General features: G+C 36.2%; 1 protein-coding gene across 1 annotated transcript; it reads left to right on the top strand.

Annotated features, from left to right (window-relative positions):
• Window positions 1-10,876: 10,876 nt before the first annotated feature.
• Window positions 10,877-14,946, top strand: LOC131161660 (gibberellin 20 oxidase 2-like). Its single transcript, XM_058117578.1, has 3 exons — window positions 10,877-11,668; window positions 12,227-12,548; window positions 14,408-14,946. Exons 1-3 carry the CDS (start codon window positions 11,142-11,144, stop codon window positions 14,690-14,692), a joined length of 1,134 nt encoding a protein of 377 aa, XP_057973561.1. The 5' UTR covers window positions 10,877-11,141; the 3' UTR covers window positions 14,693-14,946.
• The last annotated feature ends 1,293 nt before the right edge of the window (window positions 14,947-16,239 follow it).

Below are 16,239 nucleotides of genomic sequence, written 5' to 3'. Positions count from 1 at the left end.
AGGAGTCGCTATGGGAAACTGACTCCTAATAGCAGTAATATTACACATGAAATGAAAACGAAAAGAAAGTAAATGGACAACAAACAACTAACCTTAAGAGATACGAAGTAGATTCAAATACTATGTAGCCACAACAGTTGCATTACAGAGGTAGCTTTGTATGCCACCAATTGTTACAATACAGTCTGCACCCGGTTCCACAGCGTTGGCCGTCAAGAATTTTAGTTTTCTGACTAAGTTACCACTCAACTGCATGCTTGGAAGATCATCACGCCACATATTTGCAATTTTCAGTGAGCCATGAAGGTGAAAAAAATAAATCTATAAAACATCTCATGTAGTAGAGAGAAAGGCAGCATTGGAAATATCATAAACATATTGCTTAAGTACATAAAACTATGTAATTTAAGCTTTTAAGAACACCCATCTACTGATCTACAGATGAGCATTGTACAACATAACCATCTAAAAGAAGTTACTATAGTATGATGGTAGCACAATTTATAAAGAAAAGACAACGTTATTCTAAGAATGAATATGAAATAATTGTTCACAAATCTCAATGCAAGAATATATATTCCTACCCTCGTATTTCAATTTTTGTCACCTAAGGACTACCATTTTGTCCTTTATACTAGTAATTAAATACCTCTTTCTTTCGAAGCTAAAATTACTTAAAACCAATGCTTTGGAAGCATGAAAAAATATTTACAATATGCTAATAAGCCTACATATTGGTGTAAATTGCACAAGTAAAAAAGTATATAATTTACATATTTAATATAACATTTGATAAACTTATCTTAATATGCTATTAAATGAAACTAACACATCTATGTAGTTTTTTTTTTTTTGGAGGCATTTTAAATATTTAATTTTTTAAACTCAATAATGGACGACAATCAATAGAAACAAGCAAAACTAATAACATCTAGAATAGACTCCAACCTCCCATACACTTGCAATTCCCTCCCAGAGAAATTTCTATCATTACATTCCTATGTCCAAGAATTTTATTTTTGTATCCAAGGTGAAGTGGCCTTGATATACACACTAAAAAAATTAAAATAAGAAATCATAATTACTTTATATTTGTAAGAGAGAATTAAATTTCATTTGTAGGCTGAGCACATTTGTTTTGCGAGGGCTGGTGGGTGGTGGTGACATCCTTAGAAATCATGCAGGTTCTTTTATTTTTGATTTTTCAAAATATTTTGGTTCTTGTTCAAATGATGAAGTTGAATTGAGAGCTGCGTTGGAGGGAATAAAAAATTTACAAACATTGGGGCCGTTCTAGTATTGATATTGAATGTGATTCAAATATTGTTGTAAATTGGACAAGATCGAGTTGGTGCTCCTTGTGGTATTTGTAAGATTTTTGGGAGCAACTAATTGGTTTATTGGAAGGAGTAGACTTTTTGATAAAGCATTAGTATAGAGAATGGAACAAAGTGGCAGATGCCTTGGCTCATCAATGTGCTATGGTAAGGAATAGTTTGTTTACAAATAGTAGTCAAGTCCCTAGAGTTATCAATGGGTTGAATAAGTTGGAAAAGAAGGGTACGGCTTATATGAGATATATTTAACTGATTTCCTATTGGTTTTGGTTTATGTTTTATGTTATTTATCTTTTGTTTGTTTTGTTGCGTGAGATTTGTTTTATAGGTCCTTAATTATTTTGTTTTGTTTTGTTTTACTTGAACTTGTAATCCTGTTTTGGTTAGATGTCGGTGTTGTTTGTCTTTCGTTTTGGTATTTTATCTAAGGGGTTGTGTAAATTTAATTTTGATAACAAGTTTGCTAAAACACTCCTCACCATGCATCATAATGTTGGAACTAAACGTGGCAGAGTTAATGAAAATTCCTCTTTATTATGGCATAAAAGAATGTGTCTGTAGAGACCTAAAGAATTATGGTATTTAAATAATAAAAGAGGGGGAAAAGGGAATTGTAAGAGGGTCACAGCAGGTCAGCGTTCGTCGACGAAGTGGCTTATTGGGATCGTCGACGGGGACACGTGTCTCGTTGATGAGGAGATACCGAGAGGGCTATTTCAGGGCCTAAAATTCATTGATGAAGGTTATGAGTTCATCGACGAACTCCCTTTTTGACCACATCAATGAAGTGACGTGTCTCGTCGACGAAGGTAGCTGTATAAGTATGCTAAAATTAGATTTCAGCGCAGGAAATTTGCATGTGGCTCTTTCTCTCTCAAGGTTTTCTCCCCTTCACCTTCTCTCCTTGATTCAGGCCCCGTTCTTTGCCAAATTGACGATCCGAAGCTGTCACGTCACTCTTTGGAAGATTCTCTTCAAATCTGCTGGAGTAATTCGTTAGTTAGGCCAACTTGAGAACCATCCCAAAACCAAGGTGAGTGGATTATTTGAGCATTTTCAGTATCACCGAGTTCATTTGAAGTCAGATTCTACATTATATGTGAAAATACTAGCGTTTTGTAAAGTAAAATTAAGATATTATATTTTCAAGAATATGGTGTTTTGGGACCCTTTGAACAAAGGTTGCGGACCCCAGTAGGTGGTATTTCAGGAACCTAGGTAAAATGATATATATATATATATTATAGTTTAGGAGTTGTGCATGTGTAGATTTGGGGAGTATGAATATGATAATTATTTAGGTTAATCTAGTTGTTTGATTTGGAAAATGTACGTGTGCTATCTCAGGATGTTGAAATTATGAATGCCGCACACGTCAGATTGCAAATAATAGTTGGTGCTCAAATAGTCAGATAACGGAAATATGTTATGCTAGGAGTTTTAGTATGACAGTCAACAAAAAGTATATGTTTTACTAGATTATTATTATTCATATTATAATATATATGTATAATATATATGTATAGCAGAAAATACAGATTTTAAAGCAAGTGAATTTATTTATTTAAATTGTGTGGCATGAGTTTATAGCAAATTAGTACAGTATTTATACAGTTTACAAATACCATGTAATGCAATGTATTAGGCAGAAAATATCATGGGATAAATATATGCTTTATAAAAAGATGATTTTCAATATATATATAGAAATTTTACAAAATATTCAAAATACCATGATTTATCTATTTCCCATGATACCAGGATTTACAGTATATTTATAGAAACATATATTTACAGCATATTTAGAATACCATGATTTCAATCAGATAATCAGATATACAGACATTAAATGTTCAGCCCGTTATTCAGATTAGCATATTAGTTTTACAATGTTTTAGTTATTATAAAATCATAGTAAAACAGTAATATAGATATATCGATTACATATGTATATAGTATCAAACCCTGATGGACTAGATTCAGTCAGCAGAGCACAATACCGTAGCTATATCCATTTTAGAGTGCAACCACATTACTCAGATAGTATGTGGTATTCAGCAGTCGATCGTGCCTACGTTGTGGACAAGCTCCCCTTCAGATAAGGGTTGAGGAGACCAATCTGACCGGAGTTCAGTTGACATACCCTGGTCGGACAGCCAGGATAAGTCCCGCCTTTGGGCCACACAACCCTATTCTAAGGGGTTAAATCATCACTTTCAGTTATCCATCGAGGGAAATTTTCTCAGTTATTATATATATGTTTATTCAAGTTTATAGAAACCATAGATATGCCTATGGATATTAGAAGTATTATGTTTAGAAAATCCAGAAAAATTAGTTTATGTTAAGCAACATAGGTTTGAGCTATACTGTAATATTGACACATGTTTTCTCTGACTCAATTATTTATGGTATTTCTATATTTGATTTTACAAATATGTAAACTCACCTGTCACACACTAGTAATAGCATATTTCGTCTTACTGAACTTTGTCTCATCCCAGTGATTTAATATTTTTCAGGTGATTGAGCTAGGCGAGGAAATCAGGCTCGCAGATAGAGAGGACTTCTATACTACCCTGCATATCGGGTGAGTATTTTTGGGAAGTCAGTTTGAGTAGCCCCTATGTTTAGTCGAGGGTATTTTTGGAGTGGTTGTGTATGTATATTTTGGGAAATATTTTGACACTCTGGTATTGTACATATTGGCATGGTTGTATGTATTCTGCTTTCCGCTATTTAGGTAGTTTATTGCATCTCAGTCTCCACAGGTCCTATGCAGTTTGTGATGTTGGTTTGTTTTATATTAAAATGTATCAGAGCAGTAGAAATTTTACATTAAATTTATGTAGGAAGAAAAAAGGCAAGAAAAATCAGGTCGTTACAGTTTGGCATCAAAGCCTAGGTTGCTAGGTTCTGTAGACTTTAGAGTGCAGCAGAAGCAATACTAGATAGGGAAGGATTTGAGGTTTTGTTCTGTAGTCTGGGTGCAGGATTTTCATGATGGTTTCTATGTCTTTCCTGGATTTTCATGGCTAGGTTATAAGATTTGATTTTGAATTAAGATTAAGGGGGAATAGTTAGCAGTGAATATGAGATTTTAGTTGAATAAGTAAATTAGATTTTCTTGATAGATAGGGTCATTAAAATGTGTTCTCTGGCCTTTTTAGGATGGACCCAAGGAACAGTGGTACGAATGCTGGGGGTGATAGAGTAGAACCATCATGTATAGGAGGTGGAGGTACTGATGCAATATTGCGCAGTGTTGCCCAGCAGGTGATGACTGAGATGGCCAGGAGCTGAAGGGAGTGTAGCTACACGATCGAGCAGTTTACACGGATGAAGCCCCCCATTTTTTGTTGCAAAAGCTGACTCGATTATGGTTGAAAATTGGGTCCAGGACTTTGAGGAAACATTGGTAGTGCTTCTATGTATAGACGAACAAAAGGTAGCATTTGCGATGTTCAAACTAATAGGAGAGGCAAAACGTTGGTGGAGATCAGCAAAATTGATCGAGGAGCTAAGGCCGGATCTATGCTGGTGACGTGGAGTCAATTAAAGAAGCTATTCTTTGAGCGATATTTCCCTTCTATTATTCAGAGTGCAAAGGCATCAGATTTTATGCACTTAGTCCAGGGGCAGATGACAGTATCTTAGTACGCAACTCGATTTATTGAGTTGTCTTGATTTGCCCCGCATTTGGCACTAGACGAGAAGAAGAAGGCAAGAAAGTTTGAAGAAGACCTGAGGCAGAACTTGTTTATTAGTTTTCGGACTCTAACATTCACAGAGGTTGTAGATAGGGATGTGGTTATTGAGAGTTGCATGTAGAGAGGCATCACAACTTAAAGTCAAAGGAAGAGGCCCACACCTTAGGGTTTTCAAGCAGGTTCCAGTCTGGGCCTATGGAGAGGAGACTGTTATATGGGAGGTTAGAGACAGACAACATGTGATGACCCGAAAAATAATAGTATTAAATAATGATTAAAAGCGTGGAAAATGGAGACAGTAATAGAAGGAGGAAGTTGATGAACACTTCGCGTTCATCAATGACACTACACTTTGGAAAGAATAACTGAGAGAAGTTATTAGGGCCTCATCGACGAACACAGGGGATTCGTCAACGAGGGTATAGGAGAACCTCGTCGATGAAGGCAAGATTCGTTGACGAGGAAATATGGAGAGAGGTTTTGAGCAGTCTGAATTTCGTCGACGAGGAGTGGGTTTCATCGATAAAATTATTGAAGGACTCGTTGACGAGATGACGTGGCTCGTCGATGAACCCAGTCCTATAAATATCAAAAACTTGGATTAAACGTAAAAAATTTAGGAAAATTTCATCCTCTCTCTCTCTTCCTATGGTTTCTCTCTCTTCTCTTTTCGATTTTGGGCCAAATTTCCGCTAGTTCGACAATCTGAAGCCACCACGACGCTTGTAGGGATGTTCTCTCCAAATCTACCGGAGCGGATCATTGGTGAAAATAAGTTGGAAATCATCCCTGAGTTGAGGTAAGATTTTTTAAGTCAAATTTGATCTTACGGTAGTTGTAGGAAATGATATACACATAAAAATACTGAAGTTTAGTATTGAGGGTTTTCATTTTCAGGGTATTGATTAGGAAACCCTATGAGTGTTAAACCAAGATTTTTAGGGGCTTTCTTAGTAGTCAGGTAAGGGAATAAACTAAAGCAGTTATTTTTCCACGCAAATTATTATTATGTATGAGTAAATTGATTTTCAGAAAAACATGTATTATATTTGAATATTATGGAGTAAATGTATATTTGGGAAAATACTTCTGTATACAGGAATTAAGATTTTAGATGGAACGTATGATTTGATTCAGCATTGTGTGGCATGAGTATTATTTTTATGAAATGTATTACGTTACGACAATTTTACGAATAAGCATGTTTTCAGGAATTACGTAATAATGTAGTATGATGATTGTAAAATAAATCATAGTTAATTTATTTTCAGAATGCTATGAAATGTTCGGCATGAGACCGTATTTATTAAATATTCGACACGAGGCTGTATTTATAAAATGTTCAGTGCGAGACAGTAATTATGAAATGCTCGGCACGAGGTCGTATTTATGAAATAATCGGCACGAGGCCGCTATAATATCATGTATTATATGTTATCATAACCCGGATGTTAGTTTAGTTTAGTTTCAGGAGCTCGGTACCATAACTATACATACATACATACATACATACATATATATATATATATATATATATATATATATATCAGATATCTATGTATAGACTTGTGCTAACCACCCCACGAGGGGGTGGGAGATGGATAGTCGATGTGGCTTTTAGTGTAGAGTTGTAGACGTCCACCTGGCAGTCCGGACCAGGGTGCGGCAGACCCATCGTACTTACAGACATTTTTAACTCGACAGTGGTCGGCCAGCCATTGTGTCTACGATCTTGAAAACAAAAAAACTTTCATCTTCCGTGATGTCACTTTTGAAGAAAATGTTTTTCCCTATCATCTCGTCTCTCCAACTCCCACATCTTCTCCTGTCCTTCCTCTTCCTATTCCTGATATACATCCTTCCTACACTTTACCTTCTTCACCACCCACACCTAACCTTAGCCCCTCCTTTCTCTCTCCTTCTCCCTTAGTCCCCTCCCCGACACCCCCTTCCCCTCCACCCCCCCCCCCCCAACCACCCCCTCCATCTACCTCTTCACGGCCCAAATGAGCTGTCACACATCCCTCTCACTTAGCTGATTATATCTGCCCTACTTTACCAAAGTCCTCCATGGCTTCACAAGTTTCAAGACGTCCCTCAGGTACGGTTCTTTATCTCTCCTCCTTTTTATCTTTCCATCGTTTCTCTACTCCACATTTGGCTTTTCTTTCTGTTATGTGCCAACATCCCGAACCCACCTCATATTCTTAGGTTGTGCTACACTCCCATTGGCGTGATGCCATGACTTTCAGGCCTTAGAAACTAATAATACATGGGTTCTTCAACACCTTCCCCCTAGAAAAAAACCAAATGGTTGTAAATGGGTGTTCAAAACAAAACTCTGGGCCGATGGATCCATAAAGCAACACCAAGCTCGCTTGGTGGCCAAGGACTACACTCAGGTAAAAGGTTTGGATTATCATGATACTTTTGCTCCTGTTGCTAAACTCGTTACTGTCAGGTGTGTTCTTGCAATGGCGGCTGCTCAGAATTGGCATCTCCTTCAATTGGACGTCAACAACACTTTTCTCCATGGTGACCTCGATGAGGAGGTTTATATGATCCCCCCCCCCCTCGGCAGGTTATTGCAAATAGGGGGAGACTCGTGTTTGTTGTCTTTAGAAATCCCTTTATGGCCTCAAGCAAGCTTCTCGCAATTGGTTCTCTAAATTATCTTCTATTTTACTTGCTGCGGGTTTCACCCAATCTCAAGCCGATTACTCTCTTTTCACTCGCTCTTGGGGTCAGTCTTTTACTCTTATACTTGTTTATATTGATGACATTCTCATGGCAAGCAATGATCTCTCCGCTATTAGTACTTTCAAAGTCATGCTCGCTCAGAAATTCAAACTCAAGGATCTTGGCAAATTGAAATATTTCCTTGGCCTCGAAGTTGCTCGCTCTCCCACTGGCATTTTTCTCAACCAACACAAATATGCTCTTGACATCCTCACTGATAGCGGTCATCTAGGTGCTCGTCCTGCCCACTTTCCCATAGAAGAAAATCTGAAGCTCAATAATACTGATGGTGCTCTCCTCTCCGATCCAAACGCATTTTGGCGTCTCGTTGGATGTTTGATTTATCTTACCATCACTCATCCTGGCCTTGTATTTCCAATCAACATTCTCAGTCAATTTATGCACTAGCTCATACAACCGCATTATGATGCTGTTGTACGTGTTCTTCGATACATTAAGGCATCTCCAAGTCAAGGCTTATTTTTTCCTACTACCAACACTCTTCAAGTCTTAGTTTATTCTGATTTGGATTGGGTTAGTTGTCCCCTCACTCGCTGCTCCACCACTGGTTTTTTCATTTAGTTGGGCACTAGTCCCATTTCCTGGCGCACTAAGAAATAAACTACCGTCTCTCGCTCCTCCATATAAGCTGAGTACCGGGCACTTGCTTCTACTACCTGTGAACTTACATAGCTCAAAACTCTTTTACATGATCTTGCCATATCGCATTCTCAACCTATGCTCTTATATTGTGACAACCAAGCGACTCTTCACATTGCCTAGAATCCTGTTTTCCACGAACGTACCAAACATATAGATATCGATTGTCATATTGTTCGTGAAAAGTTATGAGCTGGCCTCTTCTTCACTAAGCATATTCCTACCCACAGTCAGCTTACCGATATCTTCACCAAAGCTTTGGGTTGTGAACATTTCCAAACTTTATCACACAAGTTGGGCATTATGGATCTCCATGCTCCAACTTGAGGGGGAGTATTAGAGATATATACACATTTTAGCACAATATTTACTTTCCATTTTTTTCAATTCTCTTATGTATATATACCCTTGTAATCCTTGTATTAAGAATATCAATATAGAAAATCATTCTTCTCCAATTTTAACAAATTATTATGAACTTCTCTTTTATTCTTGGAATGCACATTCATAAATTGTTATGAAAGGTCAAAGAATTGATTTAAGCATTTTGCACTAGTGGACTACAAAGGTTAGCTAACCATATGTTTGAGTTAAAAATTTCTTTAATCAAACAAATGACATAGAACTATTTAATTATTGTACTAGCTAAATAGTAGAGAAGCAAAGATTTATGTTTCACTTATTTGATACCAGGCATGTGACATTTCATTATATATAGGCCTTTTGTTAATCTAGTCAACATTATGATGTTTATTATTGGAAAATTTGTATATTAAGTATTCTGGATTACTTAAGCAATTTAATAATTTTGGCCTGGAAAATTTCTCTTATTCATTTCCAATAATATTTCATTTTGTGGATGCATTTTAACAATTATGACATTAAGGCAAACAAAATAAAGAAATATATACATGTGAGTTCCCTATGATTGAGGGACTTTAGTTATTGAAAGGACATATTTTGAGAAAGCACATGAAAGCAAAAGCTTTTTCATATTAATTCTCATATCTAATATTAAGTAAGTTTCCCTTGGGAACATGAAAGTACTCGGGATCAAGGATGCTTCATTTTTATAGGTCTCCAAGTTTATTAAGAAAAAGAATATAAAGTATAATCCATTTTAATACAACAATAGGGCAAAACTATAAGAAATTAAAGATAAGGAAGATAGAAACAATAGTTAGAACTCCAATGGCAATTTTTCCTAACTAAACCAATTTTACCAAAATCAAAATGAGGTAAAACATATGATAGTAATTAAATTCAACAATGCTTAAATGAAAATACAAAGGCCACCACAACATCATACCAAAACATGAAATCACACATAAATAAATAAATAAATAATGCAGAGAAGAATGAACGGGTAAATGATTTAGAATTTCTGTCATATTCTTGGGATGCACATTCACACATGTATTCTTATAGAAGTTCAACTAGTTGTTTTAAGCATTTTCCATTAATTAGCTAGTTCAAAGGGTCTTCGCCCACTAGTTTGACTTAGATATTGTAATTGATATTGAAGATATTAAGTAATATTCAATTCATGGGTGTCTAGGTGAGAATCATACACATGATAGAAAATTACATAATTGTCATATGAGGAGTTAAAATTATGTCCCCCTTAAGTGAGACTAGGCATAGATGCGTCGTGATGGGGGCTTTGCAAATCTAGCCCACATTGGTTTTGCCTATTAGTTAATAACATTAGCCTATAATTTGTTTGATTTCAAGTGAACATGAACAATGAGACCAAATTCTATGTGAATGAATGTTTTGGAAAACCTTCACCCAAAGAAACTAGGGCACAATCCTTGGAAAATGTACAAAAGCATCATTAGAGATTAAGAACTTCAAAAACATAGGCAAGAGAGAACCTATGGAGTTGTTTGTATGTTGAAAATGCTAAAATGCAAATCTTGGAGTTCTTTTTTTTTTTTTTTCATTTCCATGTCTTTTTTATGTGTATCTTTTTTTCAATTTTTAATCACACATTTTGAAGACATGAGTTGACCTAATTTTATCCAATGTTTCTAAATAGCCCTAGAGTTTGTTTGCTTAAAAAAAAGAAAAAAAAAAATACTATTTTGATATTTAAAAAATAAAAATCTATAAGACATGGTCTGTCTCTATTTTTGTCACTCTTTAAGTACAACAAATTTCAACATGCGTAGATGTGTCAAAGATAATGAAAACCGTAAAAACTCTATTGTCTCACTTTAGCAGGACAACGGCATGTCCATGTTAGTGTACTAATTGAATAGTCGATCTACAATTGTGACATACATGCAACTACGAAAAAAAGGAAAATAATTTCAAAATTTATTTTTCAGTTCGATAAATAATTTATAATTTAAGATAAATTATTTATCACACCTCACAACTATGAATTTTATATATATATACATTAGAGGTCAAAAGTCATATCCTGAAAAGATGAATTAATTGATACACTAAAGTCGAAATCATTCAACTATATACAGTATTTTAAATAATAATAATAATAATAATCCAATGGTTCACCCCGCTCACGTGTCCACAAGCATTCCAGAACCCATTCACCTATTTTGTTTCATTGAAGAAAAACCATTACCCTCTTTTCTACTTCGTTGGCTGGGTTTCATCCACAGTGAATCCTATATAAATACAGCATAGCTTGGAAAGCTTATGCACACAACCTAGTGCAGTCATCTCCATGGACTCGTGCGCCTCAACCTTTCTTAGCTTCCCTTTGAACCTCAGACGTGGAAACACCTTCCCCAACTCACACTCTCTGCAGAAACAGCCAAACATCCCCACAAAATTTATATGGCCAAAGCAAGACTTGGTTCACGCCCAGGAAGAACTCAAAGAACCCCTCGTTGATCTCGCGGGCTTCTTCCGTGGCGACAAGAAGGCGACCCGGCACGCCGCCGAGCTCGTCAGGGAAGCCTGCGCTGCCCATGGCTGCTTCCAAGTCATCAACCACGGCGTCGACCACGGCCTCATCTCTGCTGCCCATGCCCAAATGGAAGCTTTCTTCAAGCTCCCACTCAACGTAAAGCAGAGGGCTGGGAGGAAGCCTGGCAGCATGTGGGGCTATTCCGGCGCCCACGCTGACCGGTTTTCGTTGAAACTCCCATGGAAGGAGACGCTGTCGTTCGGCTTTCACGACGACGAGTCCGACGCGGTCGTCGTGGACTACTTCAAATCTTCTCTTGGGAGTGATTTTGAACAGGCAGGGTATGATAGTACTGAAAAATAAAGTATATATATATATATCATTTCTCTAATGGCAGACCGTAAGCTGATTCACTACCTCTGAAAGACTTAGTGCAGTAACTCATAACGGGTGGCTGTTTAAATACATGTTTGATTTTGTAAGGATGAAACTCATGACATCGGGCTGAAGGCTCATCCTAGACTTATTGATTTTTTCTCGACATCCAATTGGAGAGGACGTGACTCATCCTTAAGGAGTTCCCTTCTAATAAATTAAGAATTGACTATTATCCAAAACTGTCATGACAAATTTTCACAAGTAATGTGAAATCTCTTTAGACTCAATAATTTTCAACCATTCATAAAATTTCAGAGAACTTAGTGACAATTTCTTGTGATGGTTTTTTGTTACGTGGAGCTTTTTATTTTACATATAATTAGGTGTAAATTGTGTATTCAAAATTGATTTTTTTACCAAGAAAAACCAAGCAAGGTTGTGTTAATACCAGTAAAATGAGATTATGTTGTTTTTTTTAACCTTTCAAAAAAGATTTAAGTTGGTTTTTTCACATGCTGCAGGCGGGTTTACCAGAGATACTGTGAGGCGATGAAGGAATTGGCGCTTTCTATAATGGAAATTATAGCCCTCAGCTTGGGAGTAGAGAGAATGCATTACAAGGAATTCTTCGAGGACAGTAAGTCTATAATGAGGTGCAATTACTATCCTCGGTGCGACGAGCCAGGGTTCGCCTTTGGAACAGGACCGCACTGCGATCCCACATCCTTGACAATTCTCCATCAAGACCAAGTTGGGGGTCTTGAGGTGTTCGCCGACAACAAATGGCATTCTGTTCAGCCACGGGCCGATGCCCTGGTCATCAACATTGGCGACACTTTCACGGTAGGCTTCCACAAAATATGCTCCTCCATCTCTTCTTTTGTTTTATATATTAGCCAGCTGCTCTAGGTGACTGAGACGTACACTAGATATTTTCATTCACACAGAGTCTAATAGTACGACTTTTGGCGGTTCAACGATGCATGCATAAGGCATAAGCATAAGAGGTTTCAAGTTCAAATCTTAGCAAAATGATAGATGGGTCGGCATTCTTAGGCTTCTTAGCCCTTGTTTAGAACTTCTTAAAAATAACCATTTTTTAAAAAATAAAAATAAAAAAACGGTACTTTTGTAATTAAGTATTTGTGTTAATAACTAGTTTTGGTTTTTACTTAAATAAATACTTATTTTGAAAAGTACATTTCTAAACTATTTTTTTGGAAATTAGAAATATAAATATTTTCCAAAAAATAATTTCTCTAAAAAAGTACTTAATTCAAAAAGCGTTTATAATAAGTATTCCTGTACTACTTTTAGATAAGTACTTCTTGAGAAGTAGTGTTTTTAGAAAAGTATATAGTTTTTTTATAAGTAACTCCAAACAACCCCACTTCCTGACAATTCACACAAAAATAAAATGAAATAAAATCTTCTCATCATTGTTAATTCATTGGAGAATATGAGCGGTCCATGTTTAATCCCATTGTAGCCACAATTTTTAATAATTCTCAAACACCATAAGGTATTCTGTATGTGGAAGAAACCTTTGATTTGAATTTGTATCCATTAAAATAAAATATAATACAAAATTCCTTTAAAATTTATCCAAATTCATACAAATCTAAATCTAAGGTCCAAAATCCAAGTCCAAGATATAACGTGAGAGTTGAGCTAATATTTTAGGTCAAATTAATCTCATTGATATATTTATTATGCTACTTTACTATGTGTCATGTGATTTGCTAGATGCAGAACGTGAGAGTTAAGTTAAGATTTTAGGTCAAATAAATATTATTGATACATTGTACCAAACTACTTTAAAATATAAGTGCGATTTGCTTTCTACAGTGACATGCGCGAAATTATTGGCTATGTACGAATATTCTAGATAATGACACTAACTAGAGTATAGCATTTCAAATACGTTGTATCATATATTTCATATTAGTATTGTGATAGCTATACCTTTTGTTGCCAAAAAAAAATTAAAATTAAATAATAAAAGCAATTAAAAATTCTATTCTATGGTCAAATTAAGGGAGAAATGAATTATAACCAAATCAAAATCTTAGGCATGTAAAGTAGAGATTGTATTAAAAAAAAAAATAAAAGGAAAATTCACTTGCTAATAGTAGAGATAAAGTATTTAAAGCTAAGAATATTATGTATAATGAAACATATTAATTATTGAAAAATAAAAGCAATTAAAAGTCTATTCTATAGTCAAACTTACAGAAAAATGGGTTATAACCAAGTCAAAATTTGTGGCCCTTCTCGAGAAGAAGATTGACCGGAGAGGGGAAAAATGAGAGCACGAAAAAAAGATTCACCCTCTCGGGTTGGAAAGAAGACAAAAGAAGTTGGGGTGGGGATGATGTTGGAGTTCATGGGTTCGCATTTTAATGTAGGAAAATCCATAGCTAGACAAGGTGTACTACAGTGGCAGCAAATTGACGCGAGCATGAATCCATGTGCCAGCAGGTGGCAGGTGGCAGGTGGCTAGAGGCCTGACGATGTGGATATTGCATGCAAATATGCATGTGGGTATAGGTGGTTCGACGTCGTTTAGTACAGTATACATTAAATGTTGTAGGATTGGTTTGACGTCGTTTAGTATAATGCTCTCTCTCTCTCCCTCTCATATCTGTTTGTCTATATATGTGGGTGTCTGATGTCGTCGTTTAACCGGTGGGTGGGTGCAGGCACTGTGCAACGGCAGGTACAAGAGCTGCCTGCACAGGGCAGTGGTGAACAGGTACAAGGAGAGGAGGTCGTTGGCGTTCTTTCTGTGCCCGAGAGAGAACAAGGTGGTGAGGCCCCCTGAAGATCTTGTGTGCAGAGAAAGGCCAAGACAGTACCCAGATTTCACATGGTCCGATCTCCTTCGCTTCACCCAAAACCACTACAGAGCTGATGACACTACCCTCCACAACTTCACCAATTGGTTCCTTTCTTCCTCCAGTCCCAACTCCTCACTCTCCCATTAACCCCATTACATACCTCCTCCACCGAGCTGGCTCCACCCCCCCCCCCCCCCCCCCCCCCCCCCCCCCCCTCTTCTTTCTTTCTTTCATTAATTATTATTATTATTATCATCCTATCTATCGCCCCCTCTGCATGCAAGCCCCCCTTTGTTTCTTTTCGCAGTCTAGTATATTTATATTTATTCTATTAATTAATATTAAAAGGCTGTACCTGATTTTAATCACTTTATTAATTAATTAATGTCTAAGTTTTTAAATAGTGATGTCTGCATTGTTATTGGTTTTAATCACTTTATTAATGTCTAATTTTTTTTTACATGTATGCTTGATTACCGATGCTGTCATCGATCAACTCTTTCTCTTGGGTATTTTAATTTAATGTGCTAGGTTATTATTTAACTACTTACAACCATGCATCGATCGATACTCAAGTGGTCTAATAAAGTAATTTTAATTTTAAAATTTTAAAATACGTAATTCTATGCATCGCCAAGTTTAATCAAAATCAATAAACAAAAAAAGAAACAAATACAAATATAAGCACACTGAGAATACAGGATATAACATGGTTTGACTTTGACGTGAAATCTACGTCCATGTGCGGCAAAGAAGAAAATATTCACTTTGAACAACAAGAGATTACCAAAAAGTCTCACTCTCACCTAGATCCTAATTACACCCATGGTTCTCTTACACCCAACTACACAACTATAGTTTAAACCATTTATGGAAGTGATCATATGTTTATTACTCGCTAAATATAAGCAATGTGGCTAAAGTATAAGACATCTCAACATAATCAATATGGTACAAAAACACAACACACCTTAATGAATCTCCACCTTGTACATCTTGGATTTTCCTCCTTCACCACCATGCCCCTCAACGGGCTTACCTCATGCTAGAAATATTAATCAAGTTCAAGCAATGCTCAAGCTTGACTGTAGGAACTAATTTAGTTAATGTATCTTCTTGACAGTTTTTTTTTCCTTAATCATCTTGACTTTCAATTTACATTAAGTGATGACCTCTCAAACAAAGTCATACTTGACATCTATGTGTCTGGTCCTCTCATGATGCATTTGTCCTGGGTTAGGTGTATGACACTCTAATTTTGACAATAAGCTATACTTCCATCCTTATCAACTCCCATGTCTTTAACCAAACCATTTAGCCACAAAGCTTCCTTCATTATTTATATCAAAGCCATGTATTTTGCCTCAATTATCAACAAGGCTATTTTTGATTGCGAAGTTGCTTCCAACTAATGATATTTCCAAGAAAAGTGAAAACATAGCCTGTCAAGGACCTCCGCTTGTCCAAGTCGATCACCTGCATAATTTGAATTTGAATATCTAAGAACCAAAAGAAGAAGCAAAACCTCACCTGTCTTGATTTCTATTCAATATCCAACTTAGCTCTTATATTAATGGTGAGATATATATATATATATATATATATATATATATATATGTAGCTAGCATGGGGAACACGGACATTAAACACTTAGAAAATTTGATTTTAAGGACAGTGATCCTTCCAAGCTCTAC

The sequence above is a fragment of the Malania oleifera genome, chromosome 8 (assembly GCF_029873635.1).
Source record: "Malania oleifera isolate guangnan ecotype guangnan chromosome 8, ASM2987363v1, whole genome shotgun sequence".
NCBI classification, from domain to species: domain Eukaryota; kingdom Viridiplantae; phylum Streptophyta; class Magnoliopsida; order Santalales; family Ximeniaceae; genus Malania; species Malania oleifera.
This window is presented reverse-complemented; position numbering and strand designations above follow the sequence as displayed.